Source organism: Chaetodon trifascialis, chromosome 2 (assembly GCF_039877785.1).
Source record: "Chaetodon trifascialis isolate fChaTrf1 chromosome 2, fChaTrf1.hap1, whole genome shotgun sequence".
Taxonomy (NCBI): domain Eukaryota; kingdom Metazoa; phylum Chordata; class Actinopteri; order Chaetodontiformes; family Chaetodontidae; genus Chaetodon; species Chaetodon trifascialis.
Genome location: NC_092057.1, coordinates 27,869,514 through 27,896,610, shown reverse-complemented (window position 1 = coordinate 27,896,610; position 27,097 = coordinate 27,869,514). Strand labels below are relative to the sequence as shown.

Sequence of the window (27,097 nt, the reverse complement as noted above, 5' to 3'; positions counted from 1 at the left end):
ATATGTGTATGTATGTACATATATGTGTGTGTGTATATATATGTGTGTATCTCTCTCTCTCTATATATACACACACACACACACACACACACACACACACATATATATATATATATATATCTAGATATCTAGATAGATAGATAGATAGATATAGACACACACACACACACACACACACACACACACACACACACACACACACACACACACACACACACACACACACACACACACACACACACACACACACACACACACACACACACACACACACACAGCCCGAGAAGCAGGAAGCCAGGCAGCTCTGATGGAAATAAATGCAGTGAAGAAGAGAAGAGCCAGAGATTCTTTTAAAAAGGAAGATCCTGTGAGGGGGAAGGGCCTGAAGGCGACTCCAGTATCTTGACCCCCTGCCACCTCAAACCCGCCCTCCAGCCCTCCCACCGGATCACACACTCCCTCAGCTTTGTCTCTCCGACCCTCCATCCCTCTGCTTCTCTTCTTCCCCCAGGCCCAGATGGACATCAGCTGTACTGATTTAGACACCAGACAATAACACACTCCCACACATTCTCACACACATATTGTCACACGCACATAAAGCAGCACCCACAACATCACACACATTCCTATGGACACACACTCTTACTCACACATGTACTAATGATGTTTCAAGCAACCTTAGTGAAAAACAATGTGACAGAAAGTGGCAGACAGGTCTGCTGCTGTGGACCAAATGTGTGACATCTCTGAAAATCATACTAAATGTTAAAAAGCGGCGTGGGAGTTTGTTTTGTTGATAACCAGAGAAGGCTGTGCATTTGCAGAATAATTAAGGACAGGGTTGACAAATAAAATGTGAAAAAACACTGGACAGCAATTCAAAAGTGGCTGTGGATTCACCTGGGTGAAACTCACCAAACTTTTTCTGAACGTACTGAGGGACAGCAGTCAGCAGACAGTGGACAGTGGACAGTGGAAACTGTTAATCTGGGAACATTTGGTCAAAGTCATATCTGTCTGTCAAGGCCTGTGTCTCAGCTGATATGTGTATCTTTCTAAACTTGCCTCATTCTTTTCATGCAGTCAAGGATGGCAGTTTTGTCCAAGATTTCAGTCTGCATACATCCCTGTGCATCTGTGCGTACAGCTCCCTCTACAGGCCACACATGATCTAAATACGACTCTGAGTCTGCAACCTGTTGGTGAAGTGAACAGGTGCCACCACATTCTCATTTCTGCTGCTCTGCTCTGATCTCTCCTACTAATAAAGTCAGACCTCCTCTCTTTCTCACAGCCCTTCCTGCTTAATTTGCTTTTCCTCACTAGTCTGTCTGTGCAGCCCCCTCCCCTCAACACAACAGTCCCCCCCACTCATTCATTCCCTTTGTCTCGTTCCTATAATCCCCCACTGGAGAGAGTGACAGCACACATTCTTCACTGCATCTCCCCTTAGGACTGTCAATATTTACTTTTACTGTGTGTGAGAGAGGAGGACAGTGTGTGTGTGTGTGTGTGTGTGTGTGTGTGTGAGCATATATTAAATGCCTTCACAGCCAGGCATTTGTGTGTGTGTGTGTGTGTGTGTGTGTGTGTGTGTGTGTGTGTGTGTGTGTGTGTGTGTGTGTGTGTGTGTCACCTCCATCTCTCTCTGTCCGGTGTTGGCCTGATTTCTTGCACCACAGTGTGATCAATCTTTGACAGTTTGCTGACTCGTTTCTTTGTCTTACACCACCCCCCACCCAATTCCCATAAGCCCTTGTCTTTGGTGCTGTCTGAGTCTCAGACTGTCTACACACAGACACAGAGACACAGACACAGACACACACACACACACACACACACACACACACACACACACACACACACACACACACACACACACACACACACACACACACACATACATTAATGTATCTGCAGACCCCCTCCTCCATTCAGAATTGTCTGAGGCTAACAACAATGCTGACTGGACCAGTACTATTGTCTACCTCTTCTCCATTTGAAAAATATTCCCATTATGAATATACTGCTCGATCAGCTCTGGCATCTATATGATAGTTTATTCCACCACATCCACCCCCTCTAAAAACCTGCCTTCCCTAATAAATGCTATGCGCGTAAGATTATGGTTAAGGCATCTTTACTTACTAGAAGAGCTAAAACAGCACAAAACTCTAAAGGACACTAAAAGGAAGCAGAGTCAGAGAGATAAGAAGATTGAGAACTGAACTGAAAAATCCAAAACAGACAGTAGTACGGAGGAGAAAAGAAGAAAAAGGGACTAAATGGTAGGCAAAGAATATAGAAAGGACTGGGTAGAGGGGGAAGGAGAAGAGAGCAGAAAGAGGAGAAAACTAGTGGAGGCTCAGCATTGTGCTGCTAATGCAGCCCAGACTTGGGTAATCCAACAAAGGTTACTGTGGAGACCAACAATGAGGTTCTGAGGGGCCCAGGCTGCTGAGACGCGACGGGAGAGGAGGGAGGAGAGGAGCCAGGGAAGGAGAGGAGGGGGCAGGGAACAAGCGACAGGGTTGAGGGAGGGGGATACTGCCAAGAAATCTACATCTCAAAACCATCTGACCTTGCTTTCAGTTTGAAAGTGATTGTGTGCCAGAACCCCATTTTTCAGCCTCTGGAGCTGAACTAAAACTGAAAATGCATCACTTCCTGAGCAGCAGCAGGCTTTTCACCAGAACAGAACACATACACCTGCTCTAAACTAACAAACGGGTCAGCTTTCATGAAATGGCTTTAGTCCCTGTTCTATGACATCATGGAACTTTGGAAAATGTCACTATGAAATCTAGTTTTCTAGTTTCTAGTTTTCCAGTGTCAGTACTGAAGGATCTGTTTGAAAAAGCTGAGCTGTGACTGGGAGCTGATTAAAATCAGCTTCTGTGGGTAAATGAGCAACATTTTCCTCTCTTCAGCTCGAATGTGAAGCACGGGGAAGCCAGAAAAGACAGCATCAGTCAGCAGCTGCAGGGTTAAATTAGAGCCAAAAACACTGAGTCTACAGTCACAGCTCTGCACTTCAACACAGTGGTGCTTTCAGCTGAATGCTGATGCTGCATGGCAACACACTCAAGTATGTTTACAATGTTCACCATCTTAGTTTAGCGTGCCAGTAAGCTAACATTACGTCATTTGCCCGAGCCAGTGGACCTGACATTGGTTTTGCAGATACCTGGTCATTAAGTAGTTGACAAATTGAAATTCTGTCCTGATGGGGATCACAAGAGCAGGGTGAGCTTCTGGGGAGCATGAACGCAGGAGATATTTCAGTGTGGACCAAAGTGGTGGACTGACAGACCAACAGACAGACATAGCCATCCACAGACAAATACAGCTAGCAAGAAAACACGGTTACACCAACTGAATCCCAGTAACTTCTTAAAACAGACTCACATTGGAATCAGGAACGTGCAAGACGTCAGGAGGAAATAAATTAACAGGGAGGGAGTTAACAGTTAATAGACTGAGCTGGAAAGTTTTAGCTCAGAAAAAAGTCAAGAGGAAAAAATAGTAACAGTGGTAAAAGAGAGATGATGGAGGAGGAGAGAGGAGGTTAAGGGAACAATTGTAGAGAACAATTAGAAAAGAAGCAGGAGTTCAAGGGTACTTGGGGGGGGGGGGGGGGGGGGCAGAGAGTGTGATAAAGCTGAGGGGAGAGCGGTGGGGGAGGAGTGGGTGAGGCTCGCAGTCACCCCCAGGCCACACACTCACAGTCATTTGCTACTAGTCAACAATGTCAGTGGTTAAATGTCTTTGTGTTTGCAGTGTACTACTTCTCACACTGTCGTGCCAAACAAGAAGACCTCAAGCTGCACTGGAATACACAGATCACATGACTGAAGTCAACAGCAGCTGCAGCCTTTGCAAATACACCTGATTAGACTTAGCTGGAGGTACACTGCTGGCACTGAAGACAGGGTTATCTTTAAAGTGCTGTTTTGGCATCTCACCACGATTGTTCCTCATAATGAGATTCTCATGGTCACTTGTTTGCACATTTAGATTTTTTGTTTGTTCACCTCTAAACATTAAAGCAAGTTTCAATTCAGCAAGTGTGTTTCTGATTTGTGTGTTCTGGCCTGCGAGGCAATTCAGAAATAAAAACCTTTTTTTTTCCAACTTTTTTCATTGATTAAAGAAAATAACAAAATTGTAATTGTAATGAAACACATTCTTCTTCTGCTTTGTGTTTCCTGAATGCCGCTCACAGAGGCTCAATAACATCAATGCGTTGTGCCGACTGACAACAAAATGCAAGTAGATGCGGAGTGTTATGTTTTCTAAGAGAAATGGACAAACAATTAGCTGTATGTCAAAGTGAAAGGCAGGCCAGTGTGATCAAAAAGGCTAATCTCGAGTGTCATTACAGCTCCAAACGTGCCAAATTACAGTTAACGCTCTTCAGTGGAGTTCAGAAGCCCAACAAACACCTTTCACAAGACCACATTCAGTGTTACTCAGGCAAGTTTGTGGTGAGCGAGCTAATAGCTAAGACTCAGAAACCTCATTCAAGAGGAGAATTTGTGAAGGAGAGCCTTGTTGCTGCTGTGGAGCTGCTAGCACCAGACAAAGAAAAATTGTTTCTAAGTGTCTGTGTGATCTAGCCTTCATGGTGGACATTACCAAGAATCACTCAGAGCTGAACCTCAAGCTCCAGCAGCTTCTCAACTCTCTGCTTTCACATGTGAAATTATTTGAAGTGAAAGTGCAACTGGAAAGAGGAAACACTGTGCAGTTTCCTGCTCTGCAAGAACAAAAGCCTGCACTGACATGTGAATGTGGTGCTGAGTGTGAAACCTCCTTCAGGCATTTGGTGACAGGTTTCAGAACGTGAAAAGTAAACAAAAGGAACTGAACATATTTGCTGTTTAATGTGGAACCAACTGACAAACTACAACACAAAATCACTTAGCTGCAAAGCAACAACCTGCTGCTATGAGCAGCTCTTTGCTGTCTCTTGACTCTTGCTATGACTCAAGACGCCTCACCAAAGAGAAGCAAAAAAAACAAAAACAAAAAAAACTAGTGCTGTCAAAAATATCGCGTTAAGGCGTTAACGCAAATCAATTTTAACGGCGTCATTTTTTTTATTGCGCGATTAAAGTTCTTTGTGACCTAGTGAACTTGTAGTTTTTTATAAGCTGTGGCCACTGCTAGTAACGTTACAAAAACTACAGGATCCGATTGTAAACCAGAAACAAAACAACAGGCACGCCCCACGCACGTGTTTGATCTTGCCTGCTCGCTAGCTGTGAAAGTGTAGGCGGATGTCAAGCGCGAAACGCCGAAATGGATGCGAACAAGATTCTGAATAGAAAGTTTAGTTTCAAAAAGTTGCCTGATGGGTCGACTGACAAGACCAAAGTTTGGACAGAGGCATATGGATACCGCAACTAAGAACAAGCTTACTGCAGCCATAGCCAAGTAATGTTCATTCTTTCTGGAGAGAAATAAGAGGCTGCGTTGATAAACCTCTGGTGAATAAATAGAAGAGCATCATAGTCTGACTGCTTGTATGTTCAGAGGAAACTTAAGAAAGGAAAGTTTAAGCCATGGTTTAACTGCACTATAGCCTGAGTCCTAGTTTACAATGATGTGCGCTTTGTAACTTTATCTTGTATCACCCTGTTTTGATCCCTTAGAAAGGCTTGTTGAAGGGGCTTTTTTGTAACCAAGTATTTATTTTTTTTGTCATCTGTTTATTGACAGTGTTAAATTGTGTGAGATTTGATTCATTCAAATGTGAATGACTGCTCAAAGTGAGAATGTTAGTGTGAAATATAACACTACACGTTGTTTTCAATAAAAAGCATTTGCACAAAGCAAGCCTATCCACGATTCCATGTTGATAACAGTATTAAAATGATAATTAATGGGACATTAAGAATAGATAAAAATGTGCGATTAATTTGCGCTTAATCGCGAATTAACTGACATTTGTGCGATTAATCGCGATTAAATATTTTAATCGATTGACAGCACTAAAAAAACAAAAAAAACCTCAGGTTTCCTAGTGTCTCTATTATCACGCTGACAGATCAACAGTAGAATCATTTCTGACACTCTGTAAAAATCAACAGGTAACATTATGTGATAAGCACAAGCAGCTAAACACTGAACGGTATAGCATTAGCTATAACTACAAACATACAAAGAGTTTATCAGTTGCTGTGAGACCTGACTTGCCACTTTTTTGTATTCAGCACTTAGTAATATTAATTTTACAGTGATGCTGATAGGTTTGCACCTATGGTTTGTGTTAAAATCTGAAAGGATTCTTTAATCTTACTTATCGATGTGTTCAAGGGAAGCTCTCAGAGATCGCAGGGAGCTTCTGCTTCATTCAAATAATGTGTGAATATTTTTATAATTTTTAACATTTTGTCTCCACCACATACACGAGGTAACCGCTAAGATAAGGTTGTCTGACATTCATTGACAGCAGTTAGTTATTGGTTTGATTGATGCTTTACGGTCTAATAATGTGTGTTTGTATTGATAAGTGATGGTGGCTCATCAGGCTAATTAACTACATTCCTAAACATGTTGTGCTTGATGGTGTTACTAATGACTCCTGATGAAAGTTGAAGTCTCCTTGTTCTTAGCTTCACATTTATTCATCCAGAGACAGCGAACATGTCTCTGTGGTCTCCCCTTGAGAAGTTTCTCTTCAGTGTGTTCAGTGTTTGACTGCTCTTATCATCTCAGAATCAAATGCTAATAGTTGCATGGGTGCTGAAACTTGTTCAGTTTAATCTCGATCATCCTTAGCCCATTTATAGACTGGATTTTGTAACTGAAATATAACGATAGAAATTAATGAGTTCTTCACATTTAAAAAGTCAATCAGACAGCATTTTGCCCAAAAGTCAAACATTCCGGTTGCGTTTGCTTATACTCAGAACTGTTTTAACATACACTGACTCCTGATTGTTGATTGAATACCATTGTGTCTTCAATATATGTAATCATCACTTATTGTTGCTGCACCCTTTGGTGACCTACATTTTTGCTGCGATGCCCCAAAAAATTTCTATTTACAAAAAGCGGCCTTGCCCTGAAAATGGCTTCATTCCAGGACTGCAATCATCACATGACTCCTGATCTCTCCACAGTGGCTTCCAATTTGGGATGGTTACATGGACCCCTAACAGAGCTGCCCTCTGCTCAGACCTTTGCACCGTGCATACCGCTGTATGCATAAAACAGCTCTAGAGAGGGGGAGGTACTGCTGACCCATGGCCTTCACACTCGTTTTCTTGTCCTCTCCCACAATCCCTCTTTCCCTACCCTCTGCTCTACAGATGCCACTTCACAGATGGATAGCACACATAGGGCTGTGCTGACTTCTGACACAGACCAGTGGCGCACACATACACACACACACAAACACACTCCACAGGAATCCAAGTAAACAGTTACAAGGTCAGTTTAAAATTTCATAGCTTCAAATTTGGCCTTACTTCTATTTTTGATGATGATTCTGTGAATTGTCATTAATCTACATTTATTGTTACTAGGGCTGTCAGTTTAACGCGTTAATTAGATTAATTAATTACGCTGCAAATTAACGTGCTAAAAAAATTAACGCAATTAATCATGAGTTGCAAGTCTATGTGCAAGCATTTTAAATTTGGCCCTTTGAGTGACCCGTAGGCTGCAGTGAGGTCGCATCTTACCTGCGCCACTAGTCAAAAGCAGGGTGACAACAGACGTGGATGCGACACCGGAGAGCGAGGCAAGCCTACTTGGACCTTTGAACGGCAAGTTTATTTATAAAAAGAACAAAGACGGGACTATTAACAAGAACGCAGTGATTTGTACCTTGTGTAAAAGAGAATTTTCCTATCACCGTGGCAGCTCCAGCCTGAATTATCATTTAAACGCTAAACATGTAGTTGCTGCTAGTGCCGCTAGTGCTACCGTGAGCTCACTCCGCCAACCCACACTTGCTGAGTTAGGAAAACGAATGAGCAAAGCCACGACAGAAAAACTGACAAACTCAATCGCAAAGTGGGTTGCTGCTGATTGCAGGCTGACTTCAATCGTGGAAGACGAGGGCCTAAAAGAGGCGTTTCAGATAGCGTCATCTGACTCTAATTTCCAGCTACTGTCGAGAACTACAGTGATGAAAAGAATTCACCAGCTGTATGTTCGGTGTAAATGATTGATTTTTGAACAAAATTGAATCTAAACTTCCACAAGCTGAGGTTGGGTGTATGGATGCTATGAGATGAACTGATAATAGTTGTGGTGATTTTGAGACAAACATAGATTATGACTGGAGATACCCTTTTAAAAGAAACGCCTGTTGGCATCTTGCTATTGATGTTGCCTTATTTAGAGGCATGTTATACTATTATTCATTTTGAATTGCTGTATTGAGTCAGCTTTAGTATTCATTTTGATTGAGAGTCTGCTTATGTGCCTATTTGAGACTTAGCCTTATTTTATTTCTGATTATTTAACTGTATTTTTATTGCATTTTTGAATAATGCACCTGGCCTAATTGGTTTGCTGATGTGCTTGACCTTTTTTCTTTTGAATTTCATTTATGAAGCACACTTCACCAATAAAAATGTGGATATCAAATCTTCTCTTCTTGGTGTATTCAATTGATTAGTCATGCACTACAATTTTGTAATGTCCTAGAATTCAAATTCTTTATTTGGGGACCTTTAGCAGATATGAGATTAAAATGCGATTAATTAGATTAATTAATTACAAATCCTGTAATTAATTAGATTAATTTTTTTAATCGCCTGACAGCACTAATTGTTACTTAACATGCATCTGAGTATGTGTTTCAAATTCTGCAGTCACCCGACACAAGACAAGTGATTTGAGGGTCGTGACAACTGAATCTCATTTGCCTCCCTAAAAATTCTTCAGTCTTCTGCCTGTTCATCTGTCACCTTAATGCGGCATCATTCACTTTCGCTCAACACAAATGAGCAATTTGACCCGTAACAGGTCTGAAACCCCAACATACCACCAGAACAACAACATACACGGGACAGAAATTTCCAACAGGAAGGAATGTGAGTCACACTTCTGAAGTCACATCACTCGCAGTCAGTGCAGAGTAACAAATGACTCATTTGATCAGCAACAATTATAGTAACACCTTCTGACGGGTGTCACAAGGGTTGTACTTACAGTACATATGTGGTTATGTGTGTATGTATTTAGTGTTGAATGCCCAGGCGTGCATATTTATATGAGTGTCTCTGCATGTTTGAACATGTAAGTGGGCATGTGCAAATGTCAACGTGCTGATGAGCAGTTGTCAAGAGCATTACTCACTGCAAGTCTGTGCAGACTCTGTAAATGTTTGTGACTGCCATAGGGCTGCGCAATATGGGAGAACAGCCAGTATGAGATACACTTTGTATACTGAGATGACAATATGAGATGCAAATGCATGTTCAGGCTCAGTCTCTCATATTTTGAATGCCTAAAAATGACTGCCTGTCTGCTGTGTAATTAAATGACTTAAACATCTAATGAAAAAATAATAGTCAATCCAGTCTGCTACTGCTTGCACCGTGTTCTGATCTCTCAAATAAAAAAAGAGTGCCACAAAACGTTGGTCTACATTTAGACGTAGACCAACAGTTGATGACTCTAAATCTGAATTTAGAAACAGCAAAGTGGAGCAGGAGCTTTAGGATGTCGGCTGTTCTGATCCTGCAGCTCCTTGTGATGTTGACTGTGGGAATTCATATTGCAGTAAAGATAAAAATATGGTAACTTATGCAGCCCTGAACCGCACCATCATCACCTTCACCTACCTGACACAAGGTAAATGTAAAAGGCCTTTAATGCAGCTACTGCTATTGCTTGTGTCTTCCACAGTCAGAGGTCTTGCTGTGTGTGTACTTTATTTACTCACCCTGATGCTATGAGCGCTCTGGACTGGGCCATTGCAATCCTCTGAAGCGCTGGTCTGCTCAGCCCAGCTAAGCTCGATCTCTGTGGCAATGGGGCATGGCACACTGTTGCTGCAGATGATGGCGTGCGCTGTGGCTTCATCACCAATGGCGATGGAGAGGGTACAGGAGAGGGGGGCGTGGTCACGCAGTTGGCAGGGGAAATTAATGTGGCGGTTGGCACCGATTCATTGGCTGATGATGAAGAATGCTTGGCCGGAACAGATGGAGGGTTCAAATTTGGGTTGGATGATGGAGGCTGAGGAGGCGGTAGGGATGGTGGAGGCGGCCTGTTGAACGACGAGGAGATACCCAGAGAGGAAGTGCCTGCAGTGAGGGCGGCCAGCGACTGAGCAAAGAGCTGTGCATTCTTTCGTGGTGAGGCGGTGTTTTTGGAAATGGCGAGGCCGTGCGGCAGCGTCTGATAGTAGTTGGAGTTTGAGTTTGAGTTCTGCTGCTGTCCTCGTCCCAGAGTGGCTGATTTGGACGGGCTCAGAGGTTTGGAGATGGTGGGTACTGAGTTCTTGGGCCGCTGTATGGTAAGTGAGCGTCTACCTAAAGTCTGTATCCCTACTCCTCCTCCCCCTGCTCCTCCTGTATTGGTCTTCACACTAAGGACCAGCATGCACTGCTGGCAGGAACAAGGCTGACCCAGTCCAGTAGCCGGTAAGACCCCATTTGGGTAGAGAGAGCTTCCAATCCCCAAACTGGTTCCCGACACCCCAACACCCAGCAGGGCTCCTGTCAGGCCTCCACCTGCTCCTACACCTCCTCCTTTGGGTACTGGTAGAGGACCAGACACCAAAGGGTAGGCCATGTCAGCACGTCTCTGGATCCTCCGACACCTCTGGCTCTGTCTGTTCACCTGCAAGAGGACAGAAAATAACATTAGGTTCAGCCACTTCTGATTTGCTAGTTCATTATGAGGTCATCGCATTAGGAAGAGCTACATATCAATATCACCCATTTGGTAAAAGAATTAAAGATGTGGAAGAATTTTCGAGTTGCCTTTGTCTTCAATGGACGTTTAAACACACCTGTGTCATGTTCTTAAAATCAATGAGGTAGCAGAAGCCAAGAGGTGTCAGGTCAAGGCAGGGCTGCTGGCGGTTGTGGGCATTCTCGATGGCGATGGCCACCTCCATGTCGTAAGGCGTCCACGTACCCGCATCGTTCTCCCACTCCCACTGCCAGCCCTGACCCGGGGCCGAGCCTGGGTCATAGAAACTCCTCCGCACCGGACGGATGGTTCCTGAAATAGAAAGAAGAAGAAAAAGAAAAATGTGTGTTAATTTATTACTTCGTCCCAATAGGTTTTCTTAATAGTTAACCAGGAGCCTCTCCACCAGATAAAAGACACGAGGTCTTAGAGGCAGAGCAAAGCTAGTGTGGTGGGAATACTGTAAAACTGAATACAAACACTGTGTAGTAATGCCAGTAAAAGCAAGAGATCAAGAGACAACAAAAGGATAGACCTGCATATTGGTCAGCTTTGGTCTCTTAACCCCATCATATGGGGTTGAGAGCTGCATCCTGTACAACCAGAGGCTCTGGGCAGACTTAACCTGCAGGTGCAGCTGCAGGTCAGAGAGGCCACATGCACACTGGTTAAAACCACCACACTGTCACAGAAAAGACTGAGTGAGAAAGTCAATAAATGAGGCTCCCCTGCTTCAACAATTAATATTTCCTTGATGTTCAAGAATATGCAGACGTGTCTGTTTTTATTTATTAGTTACATGTTCTCTGACTGTAGTCACTTGCATGCAATACTCTCATTCTAATAAATGGACTGAATGGTTACAGTAAATGTACTGACTGAACTTTTGGGGTGTGGATTCGCTCTTTGCTACAATGGCTGAGGGTGCTGACAGCATCATAACACATATTCCATTTTTCCACTCAACTGTTCAGTGAATCTGTAGGACACTGAAATGAGAACAGAGTTCTTAGTGTGATATTTAAATTTTCCATTACCTCTAAATAAATCGTCTGTTTGCAGAAAGAACGGAGACACAGAGGGTCCGAAAGAGGGACTTGGCAACATGTGTATGCCACAAATAATGGTCTTTAAGGCATGATGCAGCCTTTCTAACTCGATGCATGATTTTCATTAAAATACTTGGATGAGTGGTTTTAGCAAATCCACCACAATAACGTCACAAAGGGAAGGGGGATGCCAGCCTTGTGATACTGGGCCCTGCAGCGCAGTGAGTTCGATATTTTAAGGAGCACTTATTCCATTCTGCCCTTTGTCTCACATTCATATACTCGGATACGTGTCTTCACTTTCACTTCAATATTTCACTGACAACCACACTGCTAATAACAATCTAAGCACACAGAATACATCATTAAAAATGCAAATATATAACCAGAACACAACAATGTCTCTGTGTCCCAGCAGGGCAGAGGGGTGGAAGGAGGGTCTCCGAACCAACCAACCAGAAACTACCTCAGTCTCCAGGGGTTACAGGCTATTAAGTCAATACCAGGACAAGGAGAGGAAGCCGTGTGTGTGTGTGTGTGTGTGTGTGTGTGTGTGTGTGTGTGTGTGTGTGTGTGTGTGTGTGTGTGTGTGTGTGTGTGTGTGTGTGTGTGTGTGCATGTGTGTGCATGTGTGTGCATGAGAGTGACTGAGAGACTAGTACAAAGAGGTGATACTGGCATCGGCGCACAGACATCAAAAGGATGGGGCTGAATGGACAGGGGGCTGCATTTGTTTGGTGTGGACAGGGACAGAGACAGAGAGGGAGTGAATAAATAAATTGAGATATCACTCACTGTATTGCTTGTTGTGTCTATAGTTGTACAGTAATTCATTTGCTGGAGGAACACCGAAAAAGAGGATCCTAAGTATATGACAAATATACAGAGGGGCTCTCAAACGTGTGAGACAAAGACAAAAAGAGAGTTTGTGAAAATGCATGATCCCCTCTTCCTCTGTTCTCCACTTGACCCACTCATTACCACGAGAAATGAAATCTGTCTCTCAAACTGCATAGTGAGTGCGAGTTCGTACACAGCGAGACAGACAGCAGACTGCAGTCAAGCTGCACTGCTGTCTGTCTGTCTGCTTTCTGATCCGGGCAGGAGACAACGGCCATTTTTCAGAGAGCTTACATGATGCCATAATGCTGTTTGCTTAAACTACAATGACACTGGATGCCAACTGTGTCTCATTAAACACTATTGAAATTTTTCAAAATGACTTAACTTTGACCCCAGAGTAAATAAAGGACAGAATTTTCGCTCATTATTGTTAATCTGCTATGATGTGCAGACTTAGGTCTTTTAAATCACAATGCGTCTTTTATGCTGCTTCATCCCCTGCGAACTACTTCACCTGATAGACCTGCTGTGGAGACACCATCTATTGCAATACAGATGTGCACCCCAGGAGGACAAAACCACATGGGTGCTCTTTCATAATCATCCCATTATGCTAATAATAAAAGAAATAATGTGCAGCATTATTGATCCCCGAAGGGATTCTCTTTGTGCATGCATGAATACAGCAAGAGGCATTATGGGAAGGGCAGCTGTGTGTCCACAAAGATGGTCAAATAGCATCTGTGTATTTTGTGTGTCTTTAAGCTTTATCTGTGCTAGACTCTCTTAAACAGGCCAAGGTCTCATCACAAAGAGGACAACCTGTCTCTGAACGTGGCACCAACACTTGCAATGAGGATGCTTTGCATGTGTATGCACATATGGGTGTTCTGTCTATTATCGGACGTAGCTAATTTTCAGAGAATGACGACAGTGAGTTAGGCTTCCAATCTACAGCAGCCCCCAAACACCACTGAGACTGAGGTGGCTGCACTAACACATGACGCAGTCAAGATGCGGCTGTATTGGCCAATGCACAATAGGCATCAAATAGCCAACAAATAGCATTCAACATTGAGATTGCCGGTTTAGAGTGATAATGCACAACGAGGTTGCAAATAATTGAGGCAGTCAAGAAGATTTAGTGAAGACTACATCTGCTCCACCTAGCTAGAGCTTAATGAATTTAGCCGACAGAGGATAACAGGCTGTTACTAAGCTTAATAAGCTTACTGTAATGATCACGTCCCTTCAGTCCTGCTCCCATGCTCATAATTCTGGTGTTTTTCACAAGAAACATGCATATTAGTTAAAAAGTATGTGTAGGATTTAGGGAGAAATGGAATATAGTATTGAAAAGTATGTCTTCATTCGTGTATAATCATCTAAAAATAAGAATCGCTCTGTTTTTACTATGTTAGAATGAGTTCTTACAAGTTTCTACAATAGCCCAAAGAGGACAAACCAAACACCAAACGCTCTGCAGAGCGCCTTGCATGTTTTCAGCAGCCACCGTAGCTTTTCCTACACGCTTGGAATGGGAGGGGGGTGATGAGGAGCATTCAGGTGGTTCCAATCTGCAACCCAACCTCACAGCTGGATGCCAGCGAGTCAACACCCTGGGCCTTTAAGCAGATCTGCAGCGCTCTCTCTGCAGTGCACTTACTTTAAATGAAAAATCTATCAACTAAATAAATGTCTACAGGAAATCAAAAAACCATGAATGAAAAATAAAGTTTCAGTGCACTTAACAACAGCATTTATCAGCAGACAGCAGTATCTCCTGGTTTCTGAGAGACAACGAAAATCTGGAAACTAACATAAATCTATCAAAAATAAAGGAGCAATATTAGTGCACACAGAAGTACCAAGCAGCATCTGCTTTCAGTCCCACTGAACATTAATGTAACACTAATGCATATATGCATGCATGTATTCACTTTTGCAAATAAAAACTGTGCATTGTCTTTGACATGTCTGTCTGAAAATGCCAGATCAGCCCTGATGTCTATCACTAAAAGTCTTCATAAAATTCAGTGTTTGTGCTTACAGTTACATTCGTTCAGTCATGGCAGGTGGCGATTCAGAAGAAACAGGTGACAACTTCATAACCCAAAGACTCCTCTCAGTCTCCTTCAAGTCTCATCCTCAACTGTTCTCCCTTGAAGCTGGTGAGCACAGGAGACTGGGCGTGTGTCTGTGTAATTGTGTGTTTGTGAGAATGTACGTATGCTCAGGTGTGTCAGATAAAAGGAAGCGTTACTGGCTCTGGCAGTTACGGCTGTAGGAACGGGTGTTTCTGTGTTGAACACAAATTAGTGTGCCTAACAACACAGCAAATCATTTAATACTGCTGCTCTCTCTCTCAGCACCACACCCCTTCAACATGTTTCCTGTTAGTCCAGGATCAACACAAGGCGGGCTGCTGCTTTCAGATGTCACAGCTGGAATCAAGTGCAACAAGTCTGGGTGTGGCCACAGCGGATTTCTGTGTCAGACCTTCTGTGTGTTTCGGGAAAAACAGCCTACTTCTTAATAAGCTTGACAAACAGACTTATGTTCAGTTGTGTAATTTAAATGTAATCTACCATTTTTATCTATGTTCAAATGTACGCTTAATCTGCGCTGTGGAGGATAAATGGGCCTCCCGCCATGGCTGAAGCTCTCAAACTCCAGCAACAAGCAGATTTATCTATACATTTATCTATACGCCAGCAAGATGGATCCAGAGATGGCAAGTTAAACGAGCAGCTCCACGACAGTAACTACTTGACTTTTAACCAGACCAGAGAGACGTGCCGCTGAATACATATACTTAACAGCTGCCTCGTGTAAGTGAACACCTGCCTCGAGTATCCAGGCATCCATGCATGAATTGTTATGCAGTATGTGTGGTGAAGAGCTGAAGGCCAAAGTAAACATGTGAAATACGTGCGAATATCAGAGTGCGCGAGTGAGAGAAATGAAAGTGTGTGAAATGTATGAGAGGGGGAGAGAGGACAAAGAGGCCTGAGGCAGGTGGAGAAGGAGACTTGCCATCTGGTCTTTATTGTTCTCTACCACTGCTGACCCCTCCCTGCACGCACGCACACACACACACACACACACACACACACACACACACACACACACACACGCACACACACACACACACACGCACACACACACACACACACACACACACACACACACACACACACACACACACACACACACACACACACACACACACACACACACACACACACACACACACACACACACACACAGCTGCAGACTGACCAGCAGGCGAGCACATGTTAGGGTGGAGTCATTGTTCATGCATGGCGGGAAGGTGTTGGTGTCCCTCGTATTAATCCCCATACCCTCATCATCAGTAACTAGGATGAGCCGCGGGTGCACACATCCTTGTGCCTGACTCGAGTTCTGTTTTAAACTCACAGCTTCTGCTTTTCCCAGCAGCCTGCTGTGTCAGAGTGAGGAAGATGCCTGGAGGTCTTTCTCAACAACACTCAGCCACAACCTAATGACTTTACTTACATTAACTCTGAGGTAACAATCGATAGATGCCATCTGAAGAGTGTCCATTTGCTGTATAAGAACATCACCACTGACCACATTCAAACATATAAGAAGCTGGAAGCTTCCATGCGTCAAACGCGATGGTCCAGACAGTCACAAATGTTGTTGTAAACTTGTGTCTCAGCAAGGGAAAACACTGGGAACAGAAAGTTCCTGACAAACAGGAACATACACAGAGAGCTTGTGATCCTCAAACACTTGTTGATGGTCTCAGTGAGGTTAACCACAGCAGGTCAAACCTCTGAATCCTGTTCAGGGTTGTGCTGTGCGTACTTATTACCACGTAGTTCAATTTCTTCACCATGAGCAGCACAGATTGGATTCACTCCAGCCAGAGGTTCATGAATCGTTCACTTTTGCAAAAAATCATCAAAACAATGATTCCACAAATTACAGGAAGTTAATCTGAAACTCTTTTTCTCAAAAGCAAAAATACCAAACAGCTTCTCCAGTCTGAGAATCTGGCACTTTTCTTCGTATTTGATATTATACTGAAAATCTTTGTTCCTTTTTTACTGTTGAACACACAGTATGTGTCAACTTTCGTTCTGGAAGAGTCTAACAAGTATTTTTCACCATTTCAGAAATTCTAAATACCAAAGAATTATCAATTAATCAAGAAAAGAGTCCACTACTGAATCAATAATGAAAATCATCTATTTGTAGAGTCAGAGTGATCACACAACGTTTCAGTGAACCAAAAACCGCAGGTTTAGTATCAAAGACCATCAGGCAAGTAGAAGGAAGCTCTATGATGGGCTCATTTGCAAAAACAGACACGTGCCAGATATCTATTTTCATAAAACTTTTTTTTGTAGTGTGCAGTTCTGAAACACGTCATCCTCTGTCAAACACAGATGTCCATACAGACGGATGAGGGAAACGTAATGAATGCATATGTTTCCAAACAGGCCCAGAGGGCTCGCTGAATGAATCCATGAGCATGAATATGATGTCAGTCATATGCTGTGGCCTTCACAGCCACCACACCGCAGGCCAACTCAACACCTATGGGAGTGTCAGTGCCTTCTGCTGCTCTCAGCAAAATATAAGGGACAATCTTTCAAAGACAAGGGTTCATCCTCCCAGTGGAGTTCACAGTGGCCTCATACCCTTCTGCTGTCTTTTCAGCCATTTGTACATACATTTCTAATTCTACCAAAAAAAAACAAAGGCCAAATTTGAGAAAATACCATTAGTTGGCAATGGAGGAAAGACACAAATCTACATCTAATGAAAGTGCCTTCTCAATGGAACTCAGTAAGCCTCTTATACAAGTGTAGACAAACAGACGTCTACCTCTGGAGCTAGAGATATTAAAGAACAAAGGGACAGCCTGGACAGTGGACCACCGAGCTGCCATCACAGTCACAGTGGTGAAAACAGAGTAGGGAGGAGCACTTGATGCGGCGGTGACAGGAATGAAAGAGGTGCCACGACATTCTACACGCTGGACATTTACCAGACTTCTACTCTCCACACACATACACACCCACACACTCTTACTCTTTTTGGCCTTCCCTGCCCATGCAACTCTCCTAAATCAGCCACGAATGTTCACCAAAACTTTGTGACCTCATGCCTTTGTGACTTAGTATCCACCCATCAGAGGAATAACAAGCTTTTCCTCACCATCTCTGTCATGTTTTTTCCCCGTTTCTCACCCCTGAAAGCTTGGCGTGTCCCAGTTTGAACCCAGAAGGATTTGTTTCCTGACCCAGACCAAGCCCAAGGCAAATCGGATGAAACTGCTTCTATTTTACTCATGATAACTTAAAGCACTTCTCAGAAATATTCCTTGACCTCTAGCTCCACTTCTCCACTCATCATCCTCAAGCAGCCCTGAGTCCCCATGAGCAGCGCAGGGATGAAGGATAGGGGATGGCTGTGGAAATGATTAAACTGATGTATAGTATGCGGGTCTCTATCGAGGTTTAGTATCAAACTTCTATTGAGGTTTTCAAGCTTCAAATATCTGTTGACATATTTTCTAAAATCACCACCCGAAAAACATTCTCAAACAAAATCCTTAATTTGAATAAAGTGATTAAATGAATCAGGCATTCGGTGAATTCTGACATCTGGAGTTACTGGAAACTGGATCACATGAGTCAGAAACACTCCTTTGCAGCCACCACTGGAATCTAACTCTACAATAATAATTCTACTATACTGATGAATTGCCTAATCTTTATCTGCAATTGTTCAGAAATCCCTGGGTGAGACAGTATGACCAGACATGAAACAAAAACACTCAGTGTCAGAGTTATAAGTGAAGCTTTGAACTATTTGCTCCAGCCCCACCAACAACAGAGAAGCTGAATCAAAACCAGTGGGATCATTTTCCCAAAGGTTAGAGAGAGGAGGAAGAGGAGCCAGAGGACAAAGCAGGAGCATGACAGAGGAGAAGAACATGGAGACAGAAACAGAGAGGACAGAAGGTCAAGCTGGCCTGGAATCTTCTTTATCAGCCTCTCTCACACAGTCCCATCACTTCCTCTGGTTCAGTTTCTACTTTCCTCTTTTCTTCATCACCAACTTCCCACTCCCTTCCTCTTTTAATTTGTTTAACTTTGTGTCTGATATCATCTCTTGTGCTGATGTCCCTTTTTCTTCTTTTCTCCACTGACCTGCCCCTTTGTTTCTTTCCTACATGAGCTCAAACCCTCTTCTTTGACTTCTCATCCACAGCTGTATTTCACACTGTTGAGACAAATTTTCAGCAGCTTCTGGGATTGAGGTGTGTTTCCACCACTGGTGTGGAAATAAATAAGTCTTCCTGGACAGAAAAAAAAACCCAACAATCTACTTCATCCTTCCATAGAGCTAGCCACCTAGCTACACCCATTATAAAACATGACAGATAAATAGCGTTTAGCATGGATGAAGAAGCAGCTATTCAGGTTTTTGTCAACTCTTTAACAATTCACAAAGGTAGGTGTGTAATGGTGCAGACTTACCCCAAACTAAAAAAACAGTAGCTCCTACAGTTCCCATAATGCAACTCACTAGACAGACCTTCCCTGCCTTCTACAAGTCCACGTTTCAGTCCTCACACCTGCAGTTTGTACCACAAACCATGCTTTCTGTTTGAAATGCTAAAGTCTGCCGCCCAAGCAGAGATAACCCTGATGACATCATGGAGGTTAATTTGCTTTAGTGTAGAAATGACCCTCCAGAGCCACAGTAGACAGTATACCACTGTTTTCACGTGCTGAGCAGTTCTCCTCATGACAGACAAACTGAAGCTCATATGTAAAATCAGTGGAAAGGCCCATTTCTGTAACTGCTGAGAGAAACGCTGCCTGCTTCAGCGCTGACTGAAAACGGCAGACCGGGCGGATACATCACCTGCGATTGCCTGGTCGGGGCAAAACATAGCAAAACACTTCCTCCCTCCCAATCAGACACCGGCTAACATCTCTCTCTATCTAAAACTCACACCTTCTCTGGCACCTCTGCTTTTTATGGCCATTCCTTTTTGTTGCTTTTCATCTCTTTGCCTCCTTGTGAGCCCCTCTAAACCCAATCACATGAGAATCATCAGCCACAGGTAATCCTGTGTGTGTGTGTGTGTGTGTGTGTGTGTGTGTGTGTGTGTGTGTGTGTGTGTGTGTGTGTGTGCTTATGCCTCATCAGAGCTTCACAGTTACGGATTCGACCTGGTTATGGGCAGAGACTGTGGCTGCTCTGTTCTGAGGTTGTGTTAGGGGAGAGTTCAGCTTTGTTTGTGGACTGGGCAATCTGTTGCTGCTCGTAACTACAGTGAGATCCCTGATACAGCAATGAAGCAGTGACAAAAATATCTATTGTTGTCTTCACACACTTTCATATACAATTCATCTGCAGATTGTGTGTGTGTGAGTGTGTGTTTCGGTGCAGGCAGTGAGTGATGTCCCCCGGAGGCCTACACAGTAACCCAACACGCAGAGTTTCACAACATCAGCGCAGAGAGAAAGGGCTGCGCTCTGACCCTCCACCCTCTTCATCGTCTTTTCTCTGGGTTTCCTTCCCACTGTCTTCTGCTGATTTATGATGTGACCGTGCAGAGCAGAACAGAACAGGCAGCCGCCAGCATGCTAACTTCAAGTTAAGTTCAAGTTAGTTCTTCCAATCGAGTGATTTTAAATGCGTTTGTTGAATAAATGATGCTGAAAGATAATAATAAAAATAGTAACAAGCTTTAGTTCTGTATCTGCCTCGACAGCTGGATGCAAAAAAGATCTTGATTAAGACCAAAACACATCTTTAATGTGCAGTGTTATAAGACAAATTATCCATCATCATCCCACTTCATTCATTCTCCCCATCACCTTTGTTTCAGTCACATTCATCTTCCTCCTTTCTCCATCAAGATTTTGAAGCCATCTCATTCTCTCATCTTCTTTTCTTATTCTCCCTCCAGTAATGTCCTTCCTTGCTGTTTAACTTCCTGCTGCCGTCTCCACACTTTGTTCACCTCTCTCCCCTCTGACTTTGTCATGCCGCCTACTCTCTTCAGCCCTCTCTGTCTTTCTCTCTACTTTGTCTCACCTTGAAAGAGTCCAGTCCCCTGAGTTTTGGGTTCAGAGTCAATTTTCAGCTTCATAGAGTGTGAGAGAGAAAAGCAGAGAAAGAGGGTGATGGAGGAGAAAAGAGAAAGATAGTGAGAGACAGATCAGGTGGACCAGAGGACGTTTGACATAAAGCAGAGGCTTCACAGCGAAAGAAGTTGAGACCATAACTTTAATGGCAGACGACAAAGAGAAAAAAAAAGCATCCACACCTTGACTCCAGGAAGCACTGGCTTTGGAATTGCAAACATTTATGTCAAGTCACAGTTCTCATTAAATGTGCAAAAACCACACTGATACAATTTCTCTGTTAAGTTAGGAAAACACCAGCACAGTCAAATCAATTATCACAAAACAATGTCTACCTTGATCTCCAAACTAATGATAAAACGAGGAATCTGTCTGTCTGTGTGTGGATGTCCTCCTTCACATCTTAAGAACCATTCAACTGATCCACTTCACACTTGGCGGGTGTATTGCTGGGGTCGCAGGGCCACGAAGACTTCAATTTGGTACAAATTGGACACACGACACATTCAGCATTAATATATTTTAAGTGAGTTTTGGTGGGAATTCGGGGCTTCTGAGTTACTGTTAATGCAAAGTTTTCTGACTGCTGCAGCTTCAAATGAAACGCATTTAACTGGCAAAACAAAGTGAGTTTTATGTAGTCATCAGAGGAAATGCAATATGTTTGACACTGACCACTACTGCATCAAAATGCGTCCAAAACAAGCTCATTTTTGTGAACCAACTGCTACTGACAAACTAATGCCGTGTCCATCATCAGATCAGATGATGGCAGCTCACAAAATGACTGAAAAAAGGGTCAATTATTGTTTGACTTTTTCTATTAAAACATTTCTGAGACTGAAATCTTAAGAATTGCAACTTCAGCACTCTCCCTCAAAGGCATTGGTTATACCTAACAAGGTGTCAGCTACTTTATTGTGTTGACACAGTGGCTAACTTAATGTCATGATGCTAACATGAGCTACCATCAATGCATGATGTCAGCCTATCATCTGTGACATGACTTGGGGCAGCTATAGCCTCAACATGAATTCATGAAATGTATCAGTCATAATGTAAAGTTAAGTAACATGATGACAAAAAGTCTGGAACTGGCGACGTATTGTATTTTTGTGTGTTTTTTTGTCTGTGGGTCTGCCTGCTGAGTCTAGAACCGTGTTAGCTCCTTCGCTCTGCAGGTCCATGACACTGAGAAAGCTGCAAGCAGCAAAACACCAGAGGCCAAATAATCAGCCCACTCTGAACAGGCACGTTTTGATCTGGCGCTGCACTATTAGAAACTAAAGAGGAGTTAAGAAGCCTTCCAGCCGTTTCAGAGTCATAATAACATCGTACGTCTACAGGATCTGATGAGTCAGCAAGCTTTCCTACAGGCAGCACGTTCGCATGCACGTCCGGAACAGTTACTGACTGCTCTTAAAGCTGATTTCTTAAATGCCACATAAACACAGTTTTCTGAAGCTATGTACATGATCAGAGCACCTGCACACGACAGACTTCTAGGGTTGACAGAATTCATCAGTCATGCTGAAACACCACGTGAGTTACACCAAGAGCAGACATTAAAAACCCACCAGGAAGCATCCCATAAAGTATCATGTAAGTGTGGATTTAATGTGGTTTCCTGTTATAACCTGAAGGTCTCTGTAACCATGTGTATGTAAATGCAGTCAGTGTCAATGTTTGGTTCCACTCTGCGACTCTAATACCCCTTTATTGTCACCACAATCCATCCCCTCCCCAGCGTCTCTGGAGAGTAACCCATACACCGACCCCCCCTCTAGCATGACCCTTACGCCCTGGGGCATTGTGGGGGTCTGGGAATGTGTCTCCTTCAGCAGGACCAGCTGGAACAAGAAGAGCAACATGCTGCAGGAGCAGCAAAGACGTCCTCAAAGTTTGAAAAACACCCCTCAAACAAACCGATGACAAGTCGATCTTTAACATTCCTAAGAAACAAAAATACATTTATATAATATATAAAGCTGAGCCCCTCCTCACATTAGCTGAAATCTCCTGTCCTGAAGAACTCCTGTCTCATGCTAAACTACAGAAGAGAGACCCAACCTCAAACCCAATTCAAGAGACTATTCCATCTTCTTCATCTTCCATCATAAGCGACTGTGGTACATTGTATATGTTGCTGGAGGGGCACCTGCTGGTTCACTCTGAATTCGTATTAGGGGCTATTCAACAATCCTATGCTTAATTTGACTTCCCTAATATAAATATATTGCATATAATATAAGACAGATTCTCCTCAGAGGCTCAAGAGCTCTCCTCTGACCACACCTGACAGTGCAGCATGATGGAAGAATTCAGAAGGACACTGGGGGGAGGATAGAGGGCAGGCACTTCAAATTGTACACCTTGTTGCTTGCTGTGTTAAAGTGGTAAAATCAGGTGTCCTTCTCAGAGACTCTGATGCTCCATCAGTATGCAAACCCCAAGAAGACTGAGTGAGCCTGTCTGACGGGCCTAAAGCCCCGTGTGCAGCCTCTCCATTTCCAACTGGGAGAAACTGAGTCGGAAACATGTTGCAAATACTTTTGTAAAAACCTGTCAAGCTCTCTACTTGGCATTGCTTTGGCATCTTCAATGAAGGCTAAATGCATTATGGAAAGCACTTTTTGAACCTGTATAATTCTGAACATGCATTCTTTTAAATACATATTCAGTGGGGTCTTACTGAACTCACTTAAGGTGAAGCTTTCAAGATATGCCAGTACTGTAATTCAATGGTCAGTTCATCCAATGAATGTTCAAACAGAAGAAAGATAAGAAAAGATGAGCTGAGCTGATCCCACACTCTCAGCTGATGGGCTTCAAACATTTGTATCATATGCAGATGGGAGATTGCAGAAGTGAAACTGATGCGACGTGATGAGAAAGATCGCTTTTCTTGAGGAGTCTCAGCACTCTGTTGATGTTGTTGAACAGCAACTACACAGACACCATGAAAACACACCATGAAAACACACCGGCGTGCAGAGTCACTGGGAGAGACAGTTTCAGCTCAGAGCAGCAAACTCCACTAATTCATCTGCTCCTGATGTTTGTGCGGCTTGAAAAGACATTATCCTGACAGCTGGCCGCCCAGCCGCCCTCAGCAGAATCCCCTCACCGTTCAGGCAGCTCCCAGGACTTCACCTCTTGAAAGATGACACTTTAACAAACACAAACCAAGAGTGCAAATTACTGCTGTGAGACTTTTTCCAGTCATCACCTTTGTACATGCAACCATGAGATTCACTACAAGTCACCGGATCCGGTAATAGTGTAACTATTAATGTCACAGTTTATGGAACTGCCAAGACAAAACCGTCTTCATCTTTCTTTCTTCTCCTCATCTTCTACTTTACTGACCTTGCAGCAACCAACAACATCAAACCTACCAACCCCTCCCCATTGCCCGCAAGGTCTGCTCTGCTTCTCAACACCCTCCAACTTTCACCTCCTGTGTGTGTGTGTGTGTGTGTGTGTGTGTGTGTGTGTGTGTGTGTGTGTGTGTGTGTGTTTGTCACAATCGAGCAACTCACATCTGTTCAACAAAATCCAACAATGGTGGAGGAGCGAAAGTCAGAGAGAGAGAGAGAATACAGACTCCTCAATTATCTCACTCCTCCTGCAACAACCACTCCCACAGCACCCCCTCTCACACACACACACACACACACACACACACACACACACACACACACTCACACTCACACTCACACTCACACACACACACACACACACAGCTTTCTGTCTCTCCCATGTCAAAGCCAAAACCGAAAGGCCCTTGGGACTTATCCGTATTGACGAAACTACACACTTGCACAAGAGAGTGGGAGAGGAAGGGTGAGAGACCCCGGGGAGAGGGAGACAGAGGGGGGACAACTGGAGTGAACTCTCTGCTCATTAGGCCTTGAAATATTCCATTCTTCCCACAGATTCAAGGTCTCTCATTCTTCGTATCAGGAGTGAGGAGCTGCAGCTGCTCCATGCCATCATACTGTTGAATCTCAACACAGCCACGCACGCATGCACGCACGCACGCACGCACGCGCACACACATACACACACACACTTTCTTTGCGTGCCAAACTGACAGAAGGTCCACCATACTCTAAACTTTGAAAAGGGACTGAACCAATACTTGAGTTTACTGAGCAAATCAAGGGATTACAATGACTGTGTAGTCAAACACAGAGTTTGTGTGAAAACCAAACTAGCAGCTATTGTGATGCTGCTTTCTCGTGTTGTTGGCCTGTAATCACAGATGTGATTTCCAATCAATGATCTTTTGACCTACTTTACACATGTACATTCTATAATAGATGTCATAGTACTAAAAGGAAATATTTTCCTGCCTTGAGAAATCCACCACAGTTCTGTGGTGACTTCATGCTCAAATGTTACCTAAAAGCTCAATGCTGTGAGCTGAACATGAGCAGAAACAGAGTGGGGCCACTTTTCTCTAACAATTCAAAATTAGAAGTAAAGACTGTTTCCTGGTTATGTCATGGCTTTGTTTACAGACGCGATGACTGTTATACCCCAACAACTGCAATTATGACAAACTGGACAACAAACAACATGCTACTTGTTTCTCCCTAACTCAAACTCCACAGTGATCAATGTTATTTTGATTTACAGGCATAACTGGTCATTTTCAACAAATCCATCCATGCTAATTCCCCATACTAGGTTGCTAGTTTCCATATTTCCCCTTATTTAAATTGTTCTAATTTTTCTATATTCCTTGTTTATATTGCTGTTTGCTGTTTTACTATGAAAACACAGAGTGGGTGTCTCTTGCACAAGACCCAAATAAGCATGCCTGGTCAACATGTGGTGGACAACAGCAGCATCACAGGGCAGATCAACTCAATCTCAAATAACATTCTCAATTTCTGATATCGGGATCAGTCAGCAGAGACTACACTTCTACACACAGCATAGAGACACAGCGGTGAGTTTTTAGGTCAACAGTGATTTAAGGCGTGATTGCTGTTAAAAAGCCAAGACTGATGAGCAGCAAAGCCACAGATGCCTCAGAAGCAGACTGTTAATGTTCAACACCTGAAGGTGCTGTAATGCCATTTCAAAGGCAGTCATAGCAGAGTTTTATGTCCCCGATCCCTCAATAAACACCCAAACATGATAACTTCGTGCAGTGCCAGCACCTTCCCCGTCTTACCTGTGTCCTGTCTGAACTGGTGCATGGACTGGAGGTCTATGATGTACGGCGAAAGCCGGCTGTCCACCTGGCCGAGGACCACGCTCCCTCCGCGGGGGTCGCTGCTCCGGATGGCCGCCTCGATCTGGTGGGAGACGGCGGGGCTGTAGGGCCGCCACCGGCCGTGTTCGTTCAGCCATTCCCACACCACAACGGCAGAGGCCAGGAGCATGTTGTTACTGTTGGCCCTGGAGAGAACAGAAATGATGAAATACCAAGAAAACACTCATTTGTTCGCTGGAAGTATCGCTCAGAGATGAGTGCAGGGTTTGGTTGGCAAAATACAGCCTGTCAGCTGCAGGCAGAGGCCAGCCCAGAGCAAACAGCATCACCATTCTTTTTTTCATTTCGATCAGCTTTAATCTGGACCTGTACGGGGGTCTTTTCCCCTGTGATGGATGAGTAAAGGCAGACTGGAGCCCAGAGCTAACACAAAGCCAGGTTTTTAGCTTACATGGAGCCGCAGCTGAGCTAACGCCGGCAGAAAGCCACACATTCTTCTACAAAGACCCGAGCTCCTCGCATGGCCCAGCGGAGAAGGAAACCACGGTCCTCCCCGGCTGCCTTCGCTGAAACACCGCAACACGATGTTAAAACAGCCCCAAAGTGAACAGACAGCGAAGCGGCCTAAATGTTGTGGTTTATAAAGGCTGGTTCTTGCTCCAGACACACCGATAGCTCCTCCGGCGGGTCGCTCCTCTCCAGCGACGGCCTCACGGTTCTTGCCGTCTTGTTGTGGGGAAAACCCGTTTAAAGACAAACGTTTCGGCTCTTATTTCTTGTACAGCATGAATTAGACATGGCTGCACATAACCCCCGACCGAAGCAGGCTCGGTGGGACACGGATAGCTCCAGCCAGTGTGTGTTTTCCTCCCGTAGTTTGGGGCGTAGCAGACTGAAATGTTGAGAAAGTAGCGCAACCT

At 43.8% G+C, this 27,097-nt stretch overlaps 1 protein-coding gene across 2 annotated transcripts in view; it reads right to left on the bottom strand.

Moving 5' to 3' along the window:
• LOC139340146 (E3 ubiquitin-protein ligase DTX4-like) overlaps positions 1-27,097 on the bottom strand; it is a 36,064-nt gene that overhangs the window by 8,290 nt on the left and 677 nt on the right. The window contains exons 1-4 of one of the 2 annotated variants that reach the window (XM_070975788.1): positions 26,629-27,074; positions 26,136-26,362; positions 10,988-11,202; positions 9,914-10,815 (exon numbers count right to left, since the gene is read on the bottom strand). In XM_070975788.1, the coding sequence (XP_070831889.1) occupies positions 9,914-10,815; positions 10,988-11,202; positions 26,136-26,362; positions 26,629-26,630 (1,346 nt within the window). In that variant the 5' untranslated portion in view covers positions 26,631-27,074. Of the gene's footprint in view, positions 1-9,913; positions 10,816-10,987; positions 11,203-26,135; positions 26,363-26,628; positions 27,075-27,097 lie in introns of those variants that run through there. The other variant, XM_070975796.1, reaches the window with a different exon arrangement.